We start from the raw sequence: 18,848 nt of genomic DNA, 5'->3' as shown, positions 1-18,848 counted from the left end.
TTGCCATCCCTAGCTTCATAGATTTCATCGGGTATATATAATTTCACCCATACACTGCATCACCCCCACGCCGTGAAGCATTTGGATTGAAAGGTTTTCAGATAATTCAGAAACGCAGAATAGACAACAGAGATGGCGCTTCCCAAAGCAAAGGAGATCGTGTCTTCCAATCTCGTCGTCGTTTTCAGGTCTCCTTTTGTTTTCTTTTTCTCTCTCGTTCTCTATTCTCTCTCTCTTTTTTTACTGAAACGACATTGCGTTTTCATTTACAGCAAAACCTATTGTCCTTACTGCGTCCAAGTGAAGAAGCTTTTCACTCAATTGGGTGTCACTTATAAGGCCATTGAACTCGACTCCGAATGTGAGTGTTTCTCTCTATCTCATTTCATTATTTTTATGTCTCCTCTGCTATTGTTTTATTTTCGATGCGAATTTATATTTTTCTGGATCGTTGTTAAATAACTGCCGACAGTATCTCTTCACCTTTTGGCTAAAGAACTAATCCGAGTAATTCTAATGAATCGGAATAACTCAGAACAAGGAGAATTCAGAAAAACAACCCCTGGGATTCTCTTATTGATGAACATATGAATGAATTACAAGAGTAAAGGAGGATATCGAAAAATGACCATAACCGTCTAACAGAGTGGGTGATGAAAAAGAGGTCTACAAGGGAATAGGACAGCTGGCACAACACATGGCTCTCGTGGTACATGGCATTACTAGTGTCTTAAATTGGGAATGTGATCACCACTGCAATCGTTTGTGCGGTTACTACAATTATGGTCATTTCGGTCGTTGCGATACGAATTGTGGTGTGAATTATTTTGCAATTAAAAAATAATTTTGAATTCGATGCGGTCTGATATGGTCCAAATGCGGTTCGATGTTGTAGTCCGATGCAACCACATCACTGTGATTTGGTGTGATACGATTGCAGCGGTCACCGCAACCACAATAGTATAGTCGCATCACGTAATACCTACTGAACATAATATATATTCAATTAAAACTAAACATTTAACTCCATATTATGAATCCCTGCTCAGTGTAATATTTACTAACGCTAGGGCCCACTTGTTTGACATTTATAGATAAAAAAGTGGTTCTATAAAAGTTATTTTGGAAAATTAAATTGGGTTTATGTATAAAGCAGCTCTATTTTGGAATTCTGTGAACATTAGGTTTTTAAGTTGCAATGATTACTGTTTCCATGGTTTGCTCCCATCAAGGTGATGGAAAATTAGAGCCTACATACTTCGATAATGATTGCGATTGCGTTGTAATGCAGAAAAATACTGCTGTTGCAGCTCCAATTGTAGTTGTGTTATGGTTCCCAAAACAACAATGGCATACTTCAATTCAAAACATCATATTGTAGGGGAGGGTTTGGGGGTTGATTTCATATATTATCTGAAATCTGTCAATTACCCTTGTTGCCATGTAGTTCTGATTTTGATTCGTTCATTTCTTGGGATATCAATACTCTACAGATTATGTATATGAATCATATGATGCATTGAGATAAAACTGTACTATTACTCAATACGTTGAATTCGGTAAATGTTAAACGAGAGAATCCAGTAACTATGTTTCAAATCAATGATAAAAGTTTTGGTGTGTGTTTTGTTGCGGGGAAGGTTAATATTAGCATCGTTCCGTCCTCTATTTTGTGGTGTTTTTTACATTTTAGTAATGAGATGAAGATGCATTTTCCTGCTCATCTAATTTTTAGTAGACTTTCTATAGAGATATTAGGTAATTCCTCTGTTATTCTGTTAGAGGGTGGTTAAAGAGGTATTGGTTTCTATTGAGTAGTACATAGATTGGAGTAATGATTTTTAAGTAGTTATTTTTTGGTATTACTAATGATATCTTTTCACCTTTTGGGTAAGGAACTAATCCCTTTTGAGTTCGTTGCTGCCCCTTCCAATAAGTGTCTATCCCATGAATCGAACCATTGTCATTTTGATCTTTCTAGGAATCTAACATGACCTTACACTATTAAACTAACACAAGAAATTGCAGTTGAATAGTTATTTTCTAAATAATTAAATCATATAATTATTTCATGACTTTATGGAAGCTATATACAATCATGGAATTAACTGGTAATTGGATTTCCTTTTGTTCAGAAATTGCTTCTACGATATTTTATGACTTCAGGTGATTCCTTTGTAGTTTTGTCTGTGGAAACTTATATCTTAACCCAACTGGTTGAACATTATGCAGCTGATGGAAAAGAGATCCAAGCAGCATTAGCTGAGTGGACTGGTCAGCGGACTGTGCCAAATGTGTTCATCGGTGGAAACCACATTGGTGGCTGTGACTGTAAGTTTTATGTGTCGTATTTTTTTATCAGATGAGATCTACTAGGTTTCCACATCTTAGCCATCGATTATAGGAAAATTTAATGGTTTAAATCTACTCACGATCTTGACAAGTTTCTTCCTCACTAGGTTTCATTGCATATAGTTTATTGAATGTTAACTCCATCCTTTCTGTTTCTATGCAGCAATAACTGGCTTGCATGGCCAGGGTAAGCTGGTACCTCTGCTTACCGAAGCTGGAGTTAAAACTGCTTGAAGGAGTTCAATTTCTGTTTATTTAGCATAATAATAATCCTCAAGTATTTGGGATAAATGTAATTCAAAACTGTATTCTTCCTCTTAATTGTGTGTTTCTGTTTAAAGTACAAACTCTATCAATAATTCCATTGCTGAAAGTACGTTTTAGCTGTTGAGAACTTATACTCTGACCTGAGAGCATCTCCAATGGTCATTATTACAACATTCTTGTTGAAATAGGATCATCATTATTCCCTCACTTGTTATTGTGAGATTCTTAATTATTCAGAATATTAAAAATATTATTGTGTTTATTCTTATAAGAAAATATGCACCCCATACGGAAAAAGGAGGAAAGATAAATTGTGAAATAGGTTATAGGATTGAAGTAAGAATAAAAATAATGTGTAAAGAATCTCTAATGACCATTCTTATAGCATTCTTCTTCGGATAAGAACATTCCCCCATTTGCTACTTTGGGATTATTATTTATTAAGAATACTTATTTCATAGAAACATTCTTGTGATTATTCTTATAAGAAAATGTGGACCCTATAGGCAAAAAGGATGAAGGATAAATTTTGTGATAGGTTGTGGGATATAGTGAGACCAAGTAAGAATAAAAATGATGTTTAGCATTATGAAAAAAAAGTAAATGTTATTTTTAATTTCTAAAAATGTGTATTGAATTATAAATATTGTATGAGATCCAAATAAGAATGATGTTGATATTTGCTAATGGAGATGCTCTTACTATTATGAGGAAAGAGTAAATATCATTTTTAATCTTTTGAAATGTATATTAAATTATAAAATATTGTGTGAATCCCAAATAAAAATTTATTGATTTGTGCTAGTTAAAATATTTACTAGAAGGACCTAGCCCAAAATGAGATTTTAAAACTCGAACTGTGATAAACTTGTGGATGTGAATACTGAAGTCTCCGAATTCAATTTTGAAGTTAGTTGAAGCAAATGATTTTGAAAGATGAAATTATTTATTGACTCAAATGATTTTGAAAATATTACAAGTTATATGTTATACTTTCGGTTAATTCCACACATCATTTCTAAATTCTTCATCTAGTGTCCTAGAATGATAAGATGATTTTCAAACCTTATGTGGTGTATTCACTTATGCAAGAGTCTTGGTAAGAAGTTTAGAAGTGGTGGGACCGATACTATTAGAAGCGGTATGGAGTATCCATTAGAAGTCGGTGTGAAGATCAAACCTTAGGGAACTCTAAGGCCATAAAGGAAGTATTGTAATTGGAAGAGTGTTTGTAACCATTTTCCATTTATTCCTACTCGTATGTCTTTTCTTTTGCTTAGTACTATGTGTATGAACATGTTTGTTGTAGTTTCACTATTGATATTCATTGATAGAAATGTAGACAAGAAGAATTTAGCTCATGTATAATTAAGTATCTTATGTATGTAGGAATATTGGATTTGATATAGGAAAAACCCCTTGGTATTTGTGAATTGACTTTTGTATAAGTCATATTTTATGAAAAATGTTAGGGATGATTCTTTTTGTACATATGATGCTTTCCTAATTATTATATTGATAAGATTAAATTAATGATTTTGTAAAGTTACATAATTCAAAACCATATCAGTCATGGTTTTGGTTTTAAGGTTGAATGTAATGTCTCATTGTTGGGGTTGAGTTACACTAGGTACTCTAGGCAAAGATTATGGAAAATTAGATAAACACCCTCAAGGTAAAAATTTACTGCTGCACATCCTCAGAGAAGCAAATTGGAGCAAATTTTTGAAGAATATAAGTTATTGCCTCCTAAGATAAGGGGAGTTGAAATTTAAGAATAAACACACTAGGGCAATGTAAAAATTGATTTAGATAGAGATGTGTTTAGAAAAAGTGCGTTATTCTCCTTGGATATTCAATTATGCATCAACTATACAGTTATAATCAATTATGATCTAATTATTCGGGTTAGTGTTGTTGTGAAACCGATTTCTATAACAAATCATTGATTATGAGTTTGTGATAATTGAATATGAGCTATTGAAAAACAACTAATCGAATAAGACTGAGGGTTAATCAATTAACTTGTAACAAAAGCCGAAAATAAATATTTTCGAGGCTTACAGTTTTACACAACTCATCAATTCAATGTTTCATTTAAATTCATTATTGATTTTCGTCTTTCACTTTCAAAGAGTGAGGTTCCAAGAAATCACGAGAGAAAATCATACACATCTTCATCATTTTTATTCTACAATTATATTTGCATAACAGTTCCAATTGATTAGAGTTTGACTGAAGAGGATTGAATCTCGAAGTATGCTTATATACAATGTTTGATTTTACATAGTGGAGAATCTTGGTTTAGAATGGGAGACTAGATATAGATTCGGTGGTTTAGCATGAACAAGGATAAATTTTGTTTGTCATTTTATCTATCCCTTAAATTTAATTTTGATTTACAACTTTCTTGTGCATCAATATCTTCTAAATTATTCAATAGTATTACTTTAATTCATGGTTCTTGATTCATTAATGTTCCCATATGATTAAGTTGTTTTTTAGTTTGGTGCTAATAATTGATATGTAATTTATTATCTAGAAGGATAGTAGATTCTTCACTCTACATAGTTTAACATGAATTGATTAAAACTGAGAATAATCGTATATAATTGACTATTAATATGAAAAAGATCTTGCTTCTAACATTGACGCAATTTTGATGAAGACACAAACAATAACAAAAAGAAGAAAAGGAGATAGAAGACTTAGAAGTTGCACAACAAGATTATTCAGGAACATAGCTATATAAGCTTAGGTACTTCTAATCCTTTGAGTTTAGTCATTTAAGATTTAATCAAATGCTCTTGGGCTAAAAACTATTTTAGGAAGTGTTTTAAAATTAGTCAAATGTGTTAAACTTTCAAAAAGTTAAGTAACAAGTTACTTGACATGTGTAGTGAGTTACTAGAACCAAGTAAAGAGTTACTAAAACCAAGTAAAGAGTTACTAAAACCAAGTAAAGGGTTACTAGAATCAAGTAATGTGATTATTGGATCCATGTAAAGGGTTACTAGTACTGTGTAATGATTACTCAAATTGAGTAATAAGTTACCAAAGCAAAATAACACAGAGTAATCAATTACTCTAAGAGAGTAACCGATTACTCACATTACAGAAACTTCTGATAATTGGCTACCTAGTATAGTAATCGATTACTGATAGCTGTTACACCAAATTTTCAAATCCAAAACGAATGTGTTTCATTCTAATCGACTTCTATCTTCACTTAGGGATATAAAGATACTTAGACTCCCTAATTCGGACGCACTTCAATATTAAATAATCAACCACTCTCTTAAATAGTGGAAACTCTTGTGGTTGGAAGAGAAATAGGACGTAACCTTCAATGGACGAAAGTGAACCAATATAAGTCTTCGGTGTAATCTCTTTCTTCCATGTACTCTTTTACATTATGTATTTAAAATTTTCGGCAACTTAACATTTTCCGCTGCTTAATACTCTTTGTGCTTTAAAGTTGCAAAAATTAGTATATATAGTAGAAAATTAATTCATCCTCTCTTAGTTTGTCATCTTAAACTTATAATTAATCAGTTATATGAGAAAATAAGTGTGTGTATATTGAAGCATCGAAGTAGTCTTACACTTATTCACCCATCTATATGTATGTAGAGCCATTGTTTACCTAACAAGTGACACAAGAGCTCAGATTTGATAGACTAACAATAGTTTGCTAACAAAAAAATATCCAAAGGGATGAGCTCTAAAAGCAAACGAACTTCAATAAATAGGCACCAATCTTCAAAAGTCAAGTTTATGCTGATTGGAAAGCAAGAATGAAAAATTTCCATTAAAGCTATAAATATAAATATTTGCAAGTCCATAGAAAATTGACCTAATGTTCCACAATAATACTTGGTTGATGACACTCCAATAGATAAATTCAAATTGTCTTGGACCCATGAAGAGAAAAAGAGAGTCCAAGACAATTTTAAGGCATACAATATTACCAACCTCTAGATTATTTCAGGATGAGTTCTTTATAGTTTCTCAATATGTTAGTACTAAATACATGTTAGGTGTTATAGTATTTTAATAAGTCTTGGTAACCTAAAGTGACCAATATCATGGAAGCAAATGATCTTTGTCGATTGTCTAGGAAGCTAATTAAGAACATGAATGAAGCTTGGATATCTTACATTACATGAACGGACAAAGAGAAAAAAGAAAGAAAGTACTATAAAATCAACAACATCCATATAGCAAATTAACACTCACAAGTATTCATTAAACAAACAAAACTCAAATTTAACTATTTTTTTTCTTCAGAAAAATAGTTTAGGGTAGTTAGTAGAACTTGCAACTAAGATACAAAATTTAAATTTACTAAATGAGATAATTTATCATGATTTTAATATCTAAATGAGATAATTTATCTCTTTATATAAAAATATATATTATATTCTCTTTGTTTTTGTAACAGCTCTACAAAGAGGATATTTTTGGTCTTAAGATAACTCACACGAAACGGAACCTATCATTTGCTTGAGTCATAGAACTTAGATTATCACCAAAATCAAAGCATTTTCCACAAACCAACAACCTAAGACAACCACTACTAACAGCAGTTACTACACGCCGTCAAATGTCCACTCCCAACGCCGATTCCGCCACGGCGGCCTCCCCGCCCTCCCGTCCCTCGATTATTCTCCCTCCTCGCCCCTCCGCCGAGTCCTTCTTTTCCGGCGGCGGCGTCAGCCCCGGCCCCATGACCCTAGTCTCAAATTTCTTCTCCAACGAGGGCTACTCCGACACCGACTACCGCTCCTTCTCTCAGCTCCTCGCCGGAGCCATGGCTTCTCCACTCGCGTTCGGAGCAGCTCGGACCCCTTTCGGCGTCCCCACCGACAATTCCGGCGAAGAAGACGGTGGGGTCCACAAGAATTTGGGGTTCAAGCAGAGTAGACCCATGAATTTGATAATTGCTCGTTCTCCAATGTTCACAATCCCACCCGGGTTGAGCCCTTCTGGGTTTCTCAACTCGCCTGCCTTCTTTTCGCCACAGGTAGGGTCCTGTTTTATAGATTTCGGGTTTTATTATTTTGCGAATTGAATTTTGGAGCAGAATGAAGGGAAATGGAAGACTCGAGGAGGCATCAAATGAACTGCTGAGATGTCTCGGAAGTCTTCCATTTCCGTTCATTTTCATCTAAAACTCAACTCGTAGACATACCCATAGAGATGTTTGTTTAAGTTTTAATTTTTTTGTTGAAAGAGTGAGATTCGATCTGTTGTTTAGTGTTGCATGCCGATTTTATAGGGAAATACTTGTGAATTATCATAGATACACTCTCAACAATTCAGATTTGTTCTGAATTTAATGGTATGTAGTATGAATATGCTAGTCTCCATACATCTATCTTGTAGGGCTTTTTCCAGACCCCACTAGGTACACTCGTGTATTAGGCCGTCCTTTTAATCGGGTGAGCCTCGACTCAACGGTGAGGTATATGTACACTTCTGTTGTGTCATTTGTTATGTTTCTAGTGGACTGGTGTAATACTCTGAGAGTACATAGTAATTCTTTCCAGTATGTTATTCAGTCTAGCAGTCGATCTTATGTTTCATTCTCCGGTCATACAATTTCGTCAGCTTCTTTAATACTAGCATCCTTCTCCTGCCTGGGATCTGGGACAAATATATGTTATAACCTTTTCATAATATTCAAGGGATTGATAAAGTGATAGAATTTAGGCGAGACATTTATTTCTTTTAATATGTATTATATCTGGATTACTTCTGAGTTTTATGCTTTTATACTGAACCCTTCATTCTTGAAATTTGGGATCTGTAAGTTTAGTTTTCTTTGATACAGGTATTTGCTTAAAATTTTCGTTGTTCAACTGAAAGTTCTAGAGTTTGCTGGTTCTATTAGATCAATGAAGTAGTTTATTTTAGTGAGGCTGAAGAATATAATGTGTGTACAAGATTTCTTATCCATGTTATTTTTTGGGTATATACACTAATACACGTAGATGTGTGTATTTTTTAATGTAACTTTGTATTTGAGGTGGAGCTATGCTTTGTGCTATGCTCCACCGCTTCTACGATCCTACCCCTTCCCGCTCCAAGGTTGACTTTAAGCTTTAAAAACCTTGCTTCTATTGGTCTCATTCACATGTCCAAACCACCTAAGGTAAGATTTTTGTCCATTTGAAGTTTTGAACTGTTCAAGAGACTAAGCCTCATATGCCCAAGGTAGTACAACGGTTATGTGATCTCCCCATTCACGAGAGTTGTTTCCTTAAGTTTCGAACTTGTTTCCTTGTCCATGGGTCAAGATTTCGTACCATCTGAACTCACTCTTTGTGGGTATATTTCCCAAATTTATGTTGACTGAGCAACTCAATGACATAAGTTACTTGTCTTCTAAGATATATAGTTTGCGCGCATTGACCTTGTTCTTCACTGCATTCTAAATTTCATAAATGTTATTGCACACCAGTCTCTCTCCTGTACACTTTACTCGGTCAGTTTCTAGATGAAATGCACTATATTGTATATAATGAGATGGTCATACTGCTTGGACATTTTTCTCATTATGAATAGTGGATATATTCATGTGATGTTTTTATTAATTATTGTCTCTTCAATTCAATGTATACAGAGCCCCTTTGGAATGTCCCACCAACAGGCATTAGCACAGGTTACAGCTCAAGCTGTCTTCGCACAATCTCATATGCATATGCACGCAGATTATCAGTCGTCTGCTGCAATAACTGCTTCCACTGAACCATTGGTAGAGCAGCCATCGTTTCCTCTAAATAAAGCTTCAGAGCAGCAAGTGTTACCGTCTGTATCAGAACCTATAAATGCTCAACCAGGAACATCACAGCTTACTCAAGCTGATAAGAAAAATCAACCATCGTCCGTGCCCATTGACAAACCTGCAGATGATGGCTACAACTGGCGCAAGTACGGGCAGAAGCATGTTAAGGGGAGTGAGCATCCACGGAGCTACTACAAGTGTACACATCTGAATTGCCCTGTGAAGAAAAAAGTTGAGCGTGCACCTGATGGCCACATAAATGAAATCATCTATAAATGCCAGCATAACCATGAAAAGCCTCAGGGAAATAGGCGTATAAAAGATAATAGTGATACAAATGGAAATGCAAGTGTTCAACCTAATATTGATTCAAACTCTCAAGGTTGGGTAGGAAGTTCAACCAAGTTTGAAGAAAGTAAGGTCGATTGTTCAGTGCTTCAAAGTGACCAGACCTCCAACCAGGGGGCTTCCAGGCAACGACCTGGATCAACTGAGAGTGAGGAAGTGGGTGATGTAGAAAATAGGGAAGTGGGTGATGATAGGGAGCCAAACCCTAAGAGAAGGCAAGTTTCACCATGTTAATCCTTTATCATACTGCTCCATGCTTCCATAATTCTTATTGAAGTAATGAAATGTTCTGCCGTGCAGGAACACTGATCTCACTGTTTCTGAAGCACCTCTTTCTCAGAAGAATGCCACAGAGGCCAAAATCATTGTACAAACAAGAAGTGAAGTTGATCTTTTGGACGATGGCTACAGGTGGCGAAAGTATGGTCAGAAGGTGGTGAAGGGAAATCCTCATCCAAGGTGATCACTTTAATTATTCTACTGTAGTACTATTTCAAATATTTTTACGTTCATATTTTCAAAGAAATACAAAATTTGTTTAAAAAAATTACAGCTTTTAAATCATATAAACAATTGCATAGGATTTGATTGCGTAGAGATACAGTTAATCAAACATACAAGAATCCTTCATTTTGTTTTCTGTATCTTATACTGATATCAACATTATCACCTATAAAAACATTGCAGACAACTTAATTAGTATAAACTGGACTTTTGTAGTATTAGTTGAATCAGGGCAACTGAGACATAATACCTTTTGGTTTATTTTCTGATATGAAAGTCAATGTGCTAATTTTGCAAATGCATACTAATTTGTAATATGCAAGCGCCATCTAATTTTCACTATACATTCATCTTTAGTTGATTAAAGTAGGTTCTATGTGCTCACTAAATTTACACAAATTGTATGTGTTTGAATGAATTATAAATTTAAGCAAGGGTTGTTTATCTAAGAGCATCTCCAAAGGGAGTTGCACATAACCTTGTGCAACTGTTTCACAAAGATTTCATTATTGGTGAGGGAAAAAAATAAAAATATTGCTTAGGTGTATGCAACAGTTGTTTCACTGTGTAAAGTTCTTATGGTCATTAATTATACACCCCACTAACTATTCATTGAAGTCACTCTGGTTTATTAATTTTTTACTGTTGTTGCTTTTTTTATTGGAGACACGTTCATTCTCTTCAAAATGTCACCGACATTACGTTTTCCCTAGGTAGTCAATTGCGTATAGCAAAGCATAGTAGCTTACACCAAATAACATTATTGCGGGATTGTGGGTGGTGGGATGACCGCTACAGCTAAGGGAAAAAAATACATTAAAAGACTAAAAATTTAAGTAATTTGTACTCTTTTAAATTTTGAAACATGGAGAATGAAGTAGTATAATTGAAAATATCAAAACTTAGAAGTTGAGATAAGGCCATGGTTGTGAAAGAAGTGGGTATGTGAGAAAGGGAGTGAGTGGAAGAAGCTTTGCGCTAGAAATGTGTATGTTGGAGGTTGAGATGAGAGTCACTGCTGCTGTAGAAAGAAGGAAAGAAGGGGAAGATGAGGGTTACACATGTTTCTGCTGCATAAAGAGGGAAAGAAGGGGAACAAGAGGGTTTCACGTCTCTGCTGCAGAATATTCTACTGTTGTTCACATGTTTATTGAATAGAGAAGAAGAGGGAGGAGTAAATTTACCTAAAACCTTAAAAAACCATGCCATTTATTAAAAAATAAGGGCTAAAATGGCTTTTCCTCTTTAAAAACTAGGGTTTCACACAGCCTTGTTGCCACATATTAAAATATAAGGGCAAAAGGAACTCCCCCCCTTTAAAAATTAGGGTTCCATTGCATAACCTTGTTGGAGTGGGTTCACTCCTGTGATTTGGCCTGTGGAGTCACTGCTCTCTGACATGTGTCAGGCGCGATGGTTATCCGCGTCGCTACACTCCCATTTGTCGCGTTGAAGGGTCAACAACCACCGTGACGCTGCTATCCCAGCGCGATAGCGCTCTATTGACCACTTAGCATTTTCCTAATTCTACTTCTTCTTCCACTTCAAATATTCACTTTGCAAATTGCTGTTACTTTTAGATTAGATTTGTTGTTTTTGCATACATTTAAATTACCAAGAAATTAAAAAAGTTCTATCAATTTGTATCTATGGTCGTATTTTATTTTAAAATTTAAATATAAACGATTTAATATTTAAAGTTGAGAAAAATGTGGGATAGTTTGTGAGATCTATATGATAAAGTTCTAACTCTAAGAATTGCATGATTGGAGTGAAAAAATGATTGAGTTGTATAAAGCAAAGAGATATGACATGGCATAGTAGATACATGTAATGCTGCAACTCAAAAACGTTGCATGGCCATAGATATTAAAAATATAGCATCCATAGTTACCCTTAGTTGGTAACTTGCAAGAGAAGAAAAGAGTGGACGTGAAGAGAAAGGAGGAGAGATCGTGACAGAGAACAAAGAAGAGAGAATTGAAAAAAGAACTTGAGTATATGTTATTGATTCCATCAATTAAAAGAGTAATACAAGGCTATATGTACATCAATCAAGTAATTGATACTCTTCCACTTTTGGCACAACAACTTCTATCTAACTCTCAAATCTAACCAACTATTAACTAACTAATAAGCTTCTAGAACCCTCTCCTTTGTTAATCCTGATTGAATGTGATTATGGTACAAGAGTTACGCTTGTGCCATCCTCTATATTTGTTGGCTGACTTAAGCTTGTGCCATCCTCTATATTTGTTGGCTCTTCACTGCTTTTGCACCCCCGTTTCCACTCTCTGTTTGATGCTTTGCTTGCTGGTTTAACATCTCATGCAAGATGGAGTGTGTATGTGCACATTTCAAGTTAATGCAATTGAATGGACTAGGAGCTAGTGCCTTTGTGAAACAATCAACAAGTTGATTATTGGTTGACATGGGCAGAGGACGAACAATGCCTTCAATAACCCAGTCTTGAATTGAGTGTCAATCTCAGTATATGCTTAGTTCACTCATGAAATATATAATTAGCAACAATTTGTAAGGAAGATTGGTTGTCACAATAGATCATGATAGGAATAATCTTGAAACTTGTAAATCAGTGAGCAGATGCAGTCGTGCTTTACATCCTGCTAAAGATAGAGCACGATATTCTGCCTCTGCAGCAGTGTTGTTGAAAAGCGGCTATGGCGGATGGTGGTGGCGTTTTTTGGCCTACCACCATTAGCCATTTCGGAAATCCCGCCAAATGGCTGTGTTCGCCTTTTTCTTGAAAAAGCCGCCATGGCGGTATGGCGGCCATGGCAGTAATTGCAGGGTTTTGGGCTTCTAGGTCGGGTTTTTTTATAAAGATGGATCGGGTCAGGTTTTTATGGCCCATTTATGGGTTAAAACCTAAATATTTTCTAATTCTGGTTCCCTCTCCTTGCTACCTCTCTCTCTCTCTCAAATCTGGGTTACTTTGCCATCGCCTTCTGCCGCAGCCATCGTCACTGCTGCTGTCGCCTTCCATAAATTTGTCAATTTCCCCTTCTCTATGCCCAAACCATGATGTCGTGTTCTCTTTCTCAATCTCTGTTTGCTTTTCTCATTTCTTTTCTAGTTTCACATGCATATGCATGTGTGACTTTCTATATTTATTTATTTTTTTAATTTTAGAACTTTTTTTTTTTTTTCCTAAAATTATTATTTGCATTTTTTTAGGTTCATACTTTTTTTCCATAATTTCATTTATTTTTTATTTTCTTTTTAGAATATTTTTAATTTCAATTTTATCTATTTTCATAACAATTGTGTGACTTTCTGTATTTATTTTTATTTCAGAATTTTGTTTTTCCTAAAATTATTATTTGCAGTTTTTCTTTTATGTGGGAGAGGAGGATGTTTAGAAGATTAAATATTTTACATTTTATATTTGTGTTTTGCTTTGCTTTTTAGTTGTGGACCTTTACAAGACTTGTTAGTATTGTTTATTTTACTTTTTAATTATCTAATGACCTTATGAAGTTATAAGACATTGATATTTTTATTAAACTTTATGTTATTGTTTGATTTTTGTTTTATTGTATTGTTATTTTATTTTTCTATTATGTTATATTATTTCTTTATTTGTTGTCAACCGCCATGATGATGTCCGCTATTTGCCCGCAACGCTATGATGGCTGAATTTTGGCAACCACCATGGGCCGCCATCCGCCATGGACAACATTGCTCTGCAGAAGATCTAGAAGTCGTTCTTTGTCTCTTGCTTTTTCCATGAAATAAAGGATTGGCCAAGAGAAACAAAAACCAGTATAATCTTCTAGTATCTATGCATGATCCTCGATCAAAGTCACTAAATCCTTTAACACTTCTGCCAGTATTGGAAGGGAAGAATAATCCTTTAGCATGTGCATTTTTGAGGTATTTAATTACCATTAGAGCTGCTTGATAATGTGCATCTGTAGGAGTAGCAAATATTGACTATGCCCAACTGCATATAAGATATATGGCCTTGTGACTTGTGAGTGAGATAAACCAATTTTCCAACAAGTCTTCTATAAGCAAAGGGATCCAATACTGGAGTACCATGTAGAAAGGTAGTGTTAATATCCATTTGATGAATTTACCAACCCGAAGTTGATACGATGGCTAACAAGACTCTAATTGTGGTCATCTTCATAACATGACTAAATGTGTCAAGGTAGTCTGTGACAGCTATTTGTGACCCTTTGGCCACCAATAGTGGCTTATGTCTTTCTGTAGTACCATGTGCATGTTGTTTGACCTTAAATACCCATTTGCATCCAATTGTTTTCTTTTGATTAAGAAGTTTAGCGAGAGTCGAGTTTTCTTTAGAGCTTGTAATTCATTGTGTATGGCAACCCTCCAACACTCACTCTTCACAGCCTCTGCAATTGTCTTAGGTTCTATGGTAGTGGTCATGGCTAAAATAAATTGTTTGTGTTTAGAAGAAAGTTTATCATAGGATGGGTAGTTGGATATGGGATACTTGACATTGTTTATATTAGATGATGATGAAGAAAATATTAGAAGTGATTAAGATTGAGAAACTTCAAATCTTAGCTATATAAATAGAATTTTCATATAACAATTTAATAAAGTCAAATGTCATGTAATTATAAATGACAAAGTGAACTTTCATGTGCTAAAGTCACAATTTATTTTGTATGTGTATAAATGTAAATAACAAATCTTCACTTGTGATGAAATTGATTTACTGTTATATATATCTAACTGAAAATAAGTTTTAAATAATGAATTAATAAACTTGTCTTTTTTTGTAACTGTATTATCAAGTTCATGTATAATGGAAAATTTAAATATTGTAGTATTTGAAAGAATATAAACTTGAGAAAATGTTATTGGGAGCAAAAGAAATAAAAAAAATAAAAAGTGCTGAAAATAACAAAAGCCATTAAAAAGATGAGATTGTTACGCTGTAAGCATATATCTAAACAAAATTATGAAGGACAAGATCAATTTACATATAAAAGGGCAGCTCGGTGCACGAGGTTTTGTGGAGTCTGAGGAGGATAGATGTACACAACCTTACCCGTAAGTAGAGAGGCTGTTTCTAGAAGGTCAATTAAAATAATAAAATAAAACTAATTTTAAATACAATATAAATTAATTCTGTGACAACCTCCTCAACCAATGTATTGAAATAGTGAGACCCTAATGGCTGAATCTCTGGAACATAGAACCTTGTGTGCTGTAACCAGAAATGTGAGTAATAGATAGGCATTCTCATATGTTTGTTGGTGTTTAGACTTTTTCAAAGTTGGCTTATATAAATTAAATTGAGCTAAGACACCTTGATAAGGTCAAGTTTGTTGCTTGACACAATGGTATAGTTGCTGTTTAATGATTATGAGGTCACAAGTTCAAACACTTGTGACGTAAAATTATCTACATCTACCTTTTCCAGGCCCCACTAAGTGGGAGCCTCGTGTACTGGACCATGCTTTTAAGACACCTTGATAAGTGAACCTAACGAGAGTCTAATTGAAAGTACTAGTGGATTTCACTTGTAAAAAATAAAATCCTCATGTCAAAAGTAAATTTTCACATGGCAAAATGGGCAAACAATTGCTTTTAATTAGGTAGAAGATAAGAGGACACAACCTAATTGGATCTGATAAGATCCAGACAATTTCACCTGCTCATTCTTTCAATCTGACAATTGTATAACCAAGGGTATCCCCTCACCCTTTGGATGTGAAGCTAATCTCTTTCGGGATGCGTGACTGTCCCTCTCAACAAATGTCACTCATAGGAATCGAACATTTGAACTTTTGGTCTATACCACTAGACCAACGTCTTGTTGGTTGCTTTCCATGTGTTTTACTTTCATCAGATGTTCTTAACTAGTGTATTGCAACATTTCTTTGAGCAGGAGTTATTACAAATGCACAAGTGCAGGGTGCAACGTGCGTAAACATGTCGAGCGAGCTTCAACTGACCCCAAAGCTGTCATAACAACATATGAAGGAAAACATAATCATGATGTGCCTGCTGCTAGAAACAGCAGCCACTACACAAGCAGTAGCAATTCAATGCCATTAAAACCACATAATGTGGTGCCCGAGAAGCATCCTTTGCTTAAAGATATGGATTTTGGACTTAGTGACCAAAGACCGGTACATTTACGCTTAAAAGAAGAGGAAATAATAGTATAAATTCTGGTGCCAATTCCAGTTACTCAACTTTCAAATCACCTGGTACAGAATGAAGTTGTTTATAAGAAGAAAGGATAATGTGAAGGTGTAGTCAGAGATGGCAATGGTGAGTGTATATTTACTGTTTTCTGATTTATCTGTATGTAATGCTTTCTTTTGCACACTTCAAATATGTAATTGTTTGTATAATCTAACTAATGTATGGATATAGTTATAATTTATAAACTTTAGGGCTGCTCCTGGCATTGTCTGATACTATAAGGGCAGTTCTAGAGTACAAAAAAAAATTCAAAATATGGCATCAATTTGTTGAACTTTTGTAAGTTATGGAAGTTGAAAGAATTCTTGTACATAGGTTAAACCTATTCTGGATTGCTTTATGTACTCATCTCAACTTAATAAGATACATCTTGGTTGTTGTTGTATTTGGACCTTCTAATATGGTGTATAATTTAGATTATGTATTATACTATTATTGTTGTATTCTTATTCACATTTGCATTATCAGTGAGAGATCGTTTGTTTCTTATTTGGTTGTGGTTAAAACTTGAAGGCCTTTCACTTCTGCACTAAAGTAATTGGCGCTTCTGTGACTTAAAAGAATGTGTGTTTGAGGTTAGTGAAACACTTATAAAGAACTTTTGTCCTGATATGGAACTCCTTTTGAGACTTTAATATTTTAGCAACATGAAAAATGTGGCAGCAAAGGTTGAACATGATTGAAATATATTATTGTATCATGTCTTACATTACTTAGTATTGAAATGAAGAATAGAAATCAATGTATATTTTAGACCTCAAAGTCACTTATTATAATATACATTAGTTATAAGCATAAATTAAAATCATTCTATGGGCCTTGAGCCAATGTATTTGCTAAAACTTGTAAAAAAAATTCATTACTAATATTTTGATAATAGTTCAACACTCTTGGAGACATAGATATCATTAGTCGAACCTCATTTATGAACTCTCTTGTTTTCTATTTATTACTTTGCTCATTATTTGATTACTCATAGTCAATGTTTTACAATGATCACTTCCGATTCATTAAGTGAAAGAGGCACATGTGAATGAGCAGGCTGAAGGTGAGAATACTATAGTTTAACTACGGGAAGGATGATTGGATTGGCAGACCAATTAGATAGTTATAAAATTTACAATTGAGTATGCACTATGTTGTATTGCATATGCTAACCTTTTGAGTATGCACTATGAAAGGTTTTGAAAAGCCTTTCTCTCATTTGGGATTTGAATGAAGGAGAATGAAAGGTTTTGAGTGGTCTCTCAAGCCTTCTATTTTTAAAGTTCTTTCAATTTGGATTTTTTTATAGTTAAAATGTCAAAATGACTAAATATTTTTAGTAATATTATATAATTAAACATTATTGTCCATTTCTTATTGTTAATTATATTTTTAAAGGAAAAATAAAAAATATTCTTACTTTATCATTAGTTTACTCTCGGTCTTCTAAATTTTATACTCTCAAACAAGAGAAATGATTTCTTTCATTTTCCCTTCTCTTCCTTCCCCTTCTCTTTCCTAACCATAACCATTTGATCTCTCTCTTTCTCTTTCCATCGTAACTCCCAAAGGTTTTGTTTAAGAGTGTGGTTTTTTAAGGAAAGAGAAGAGAAAAGATGGTTTTGAAAAAGATCTCTCTTGTTTGGGAGTTCAATGAAGGAAAAGAAAATATTTTGGATGATTTCTTAAATCCTCTAAATCCCTTCATTTGTGTATTTTACTATTTTTAAAGTTCAGGTTTTTTAGATAAAATATCAAAATTTAGTAATATTATATAATTATATACTATTGTCTATTTCTCATTATTAATTATATTTTAAAGGAAAAACATAAAATATTCTTCTATTATCATTAGTTTATTCTCCCCATCTAAGATTTCATACTCCTAAAAATGGAGATAATTGTCTTTTTTTCCCTCCTTCCTCTCACTTCCTAACCTTTTAATTCTTCTCCTTCTTCCCTTTCTCTCATAACTCCCAAATAAATTAGGAAGCCGTTAACAGCAGGGATCAAACTGTAACAGATATTTACGTGAGGAGAATATAGTTAACCACATATAATTCGTCGACCATTTATCACTACACTTCCAACTATTTTAATTTTATAATTTTCGACAAAAGCTTTTTGCTACTATAGTTATGATAAAACTTAGACATGGTTGATGATTGAAAACAGAATATAATCTGTGCTTAATTAACACTTTGCCAGTTTTGTATTTAGTGTCAATTTACTACCACTTTGGTCGATTATCGCTTTTCCATTTCGTCTAAAATGACAGCAATACATATTGAACTTAACAGCAAAATGGTATCAAACTTCTCAAAACTGGTCAAATTCCAAGGCCTATTTTCCCATTCTTTCCACAAATCTAAAAAAATGAAACAAG

General features: G+C 34.1%; 2 protein-coding genes and 1 long non-coding RNA gene across 4 annotated transcripts; 2 read left to right on the top strand and 1 right to left on the bottom strand.

The window, feature by feature from the left end:
• Positions 52-2,750, top strand: LOC109355974 (glutaredoxin). Its single transcript, XM_019599279.1, has 4 exons — positions 52-188; positions 273-361; positions 2,233-2,331; positions 2,516-2,750. The coding sequence occupies exons 1-4, from the start codon at positions 133-135 to the stop codon at positions 2,584-2,586; spliced, it is 315 nt and encodes a 104-aa protein (XP_019454824.1). The 5' UTR covers positions 52-132; the 3' UTR covers positions 2,587-2,750.
• Positions 7,067-16,862, top strand: LOC109357218 (probable WRKY transcription factor 3). 2 transcript variants are annotated; one of them, XM_019601012.1, is made up of 5 exons: positions 7,067-7,645; positions 9,248-9,391; positions 9,434-9,972; positions 10,058-10,216; positions 16,155-16,862. In XM_019601012.1, the coding sequence occupies exons 1-5, from the start codon at positions 7,226-7,228 to the stop codon at positions 16,435-16,437; spliced, it is 1,545 nt and encodes a 514-aa protein (XP_019456557.1). In that variant the 5' UTR covers positions 7,067-7,225; the 3' UTR covers positions 16,438-16,862. The 2 variants fall into 2 exon arrangements, with proteins under 2 accessions (XP_019456557.1, XP_019456556.1); XM_019601011.1 differs by having other exon boundaries at positions 9,248-9,972.
• LOC109357219 lies at positions 13,868-18,793 on the bottom strand. The gene is made up of 3 exons (XR_002108836.1): positions 18,779-18,793; positions 18,547-18,552; positions 13,868-13,968 (listed from the first exon to the last, which is right to left on the bottom strand). It is a non-coding gene; the product is annotated as an uncharacterized LOC109357219 (long non-coding RNA).

This window comes from Lupinus angustifolius, chromosome LG09 (assembly GCF_001865875.1).
Source record: "Lupinus angustifolius cultivar Tanjil chromosome LG09, LupAngTanjil_v1.0, whole genome shotgun sequence".
Classification (NCBI taxonomy): Eukaryota; Viridiplantae; Streptophyta; class Magnoliopsida; order Fabales; family Fabaceae; genus Lupinus; species Lupinus angustifolius.
This window is presented reverse-complemented; position numbering and strand designations above follow the sequence as displayed.

Coding starts and splice junctions, on each gene's coding strand:
- LOC109355974 (XM_019599279.1), top strand. CDS start 133: ATGGCGCTTCCCAAAGCAAAGGAGATCGTGTCTTCCAATCTCGTCGTC. Junction 362..2,232: donor CATTGAACTCGACTCCGAAT/GTGAGTGTTTCT, acceptor AACATTATGCAG/CTGATGGAAAAGAGATCCAA. Junction 2,332..2,515: donor CCACATTGGTGGCTGTGACT/GTAAGTTTTATG, acceptor GTTTCTATGCAG/CAATAACTGGCTTGCATGGC.
- LOC109357218 (XM_019601011.1), top strand. CDS start 7,226: ATGTCCACTCCCAACGCCGATTCCGCCACGGCGGCCTCCCCGCCCTCC. Junction 7,646..9,247: donor CTGCCTTCTTTTCGCCACAG/GTAGGGTCCTGT, acceptor CAATGTATACAG/AGCCCCTTTGGAATGTCCCA. Junction 9,973..10,057: donor GAGCCAAACCCTAAGAGAAG/GCAAGTTTCACC, acceptor TCTGCCGTGCAG/GAACACTGATCTCACTGTTT.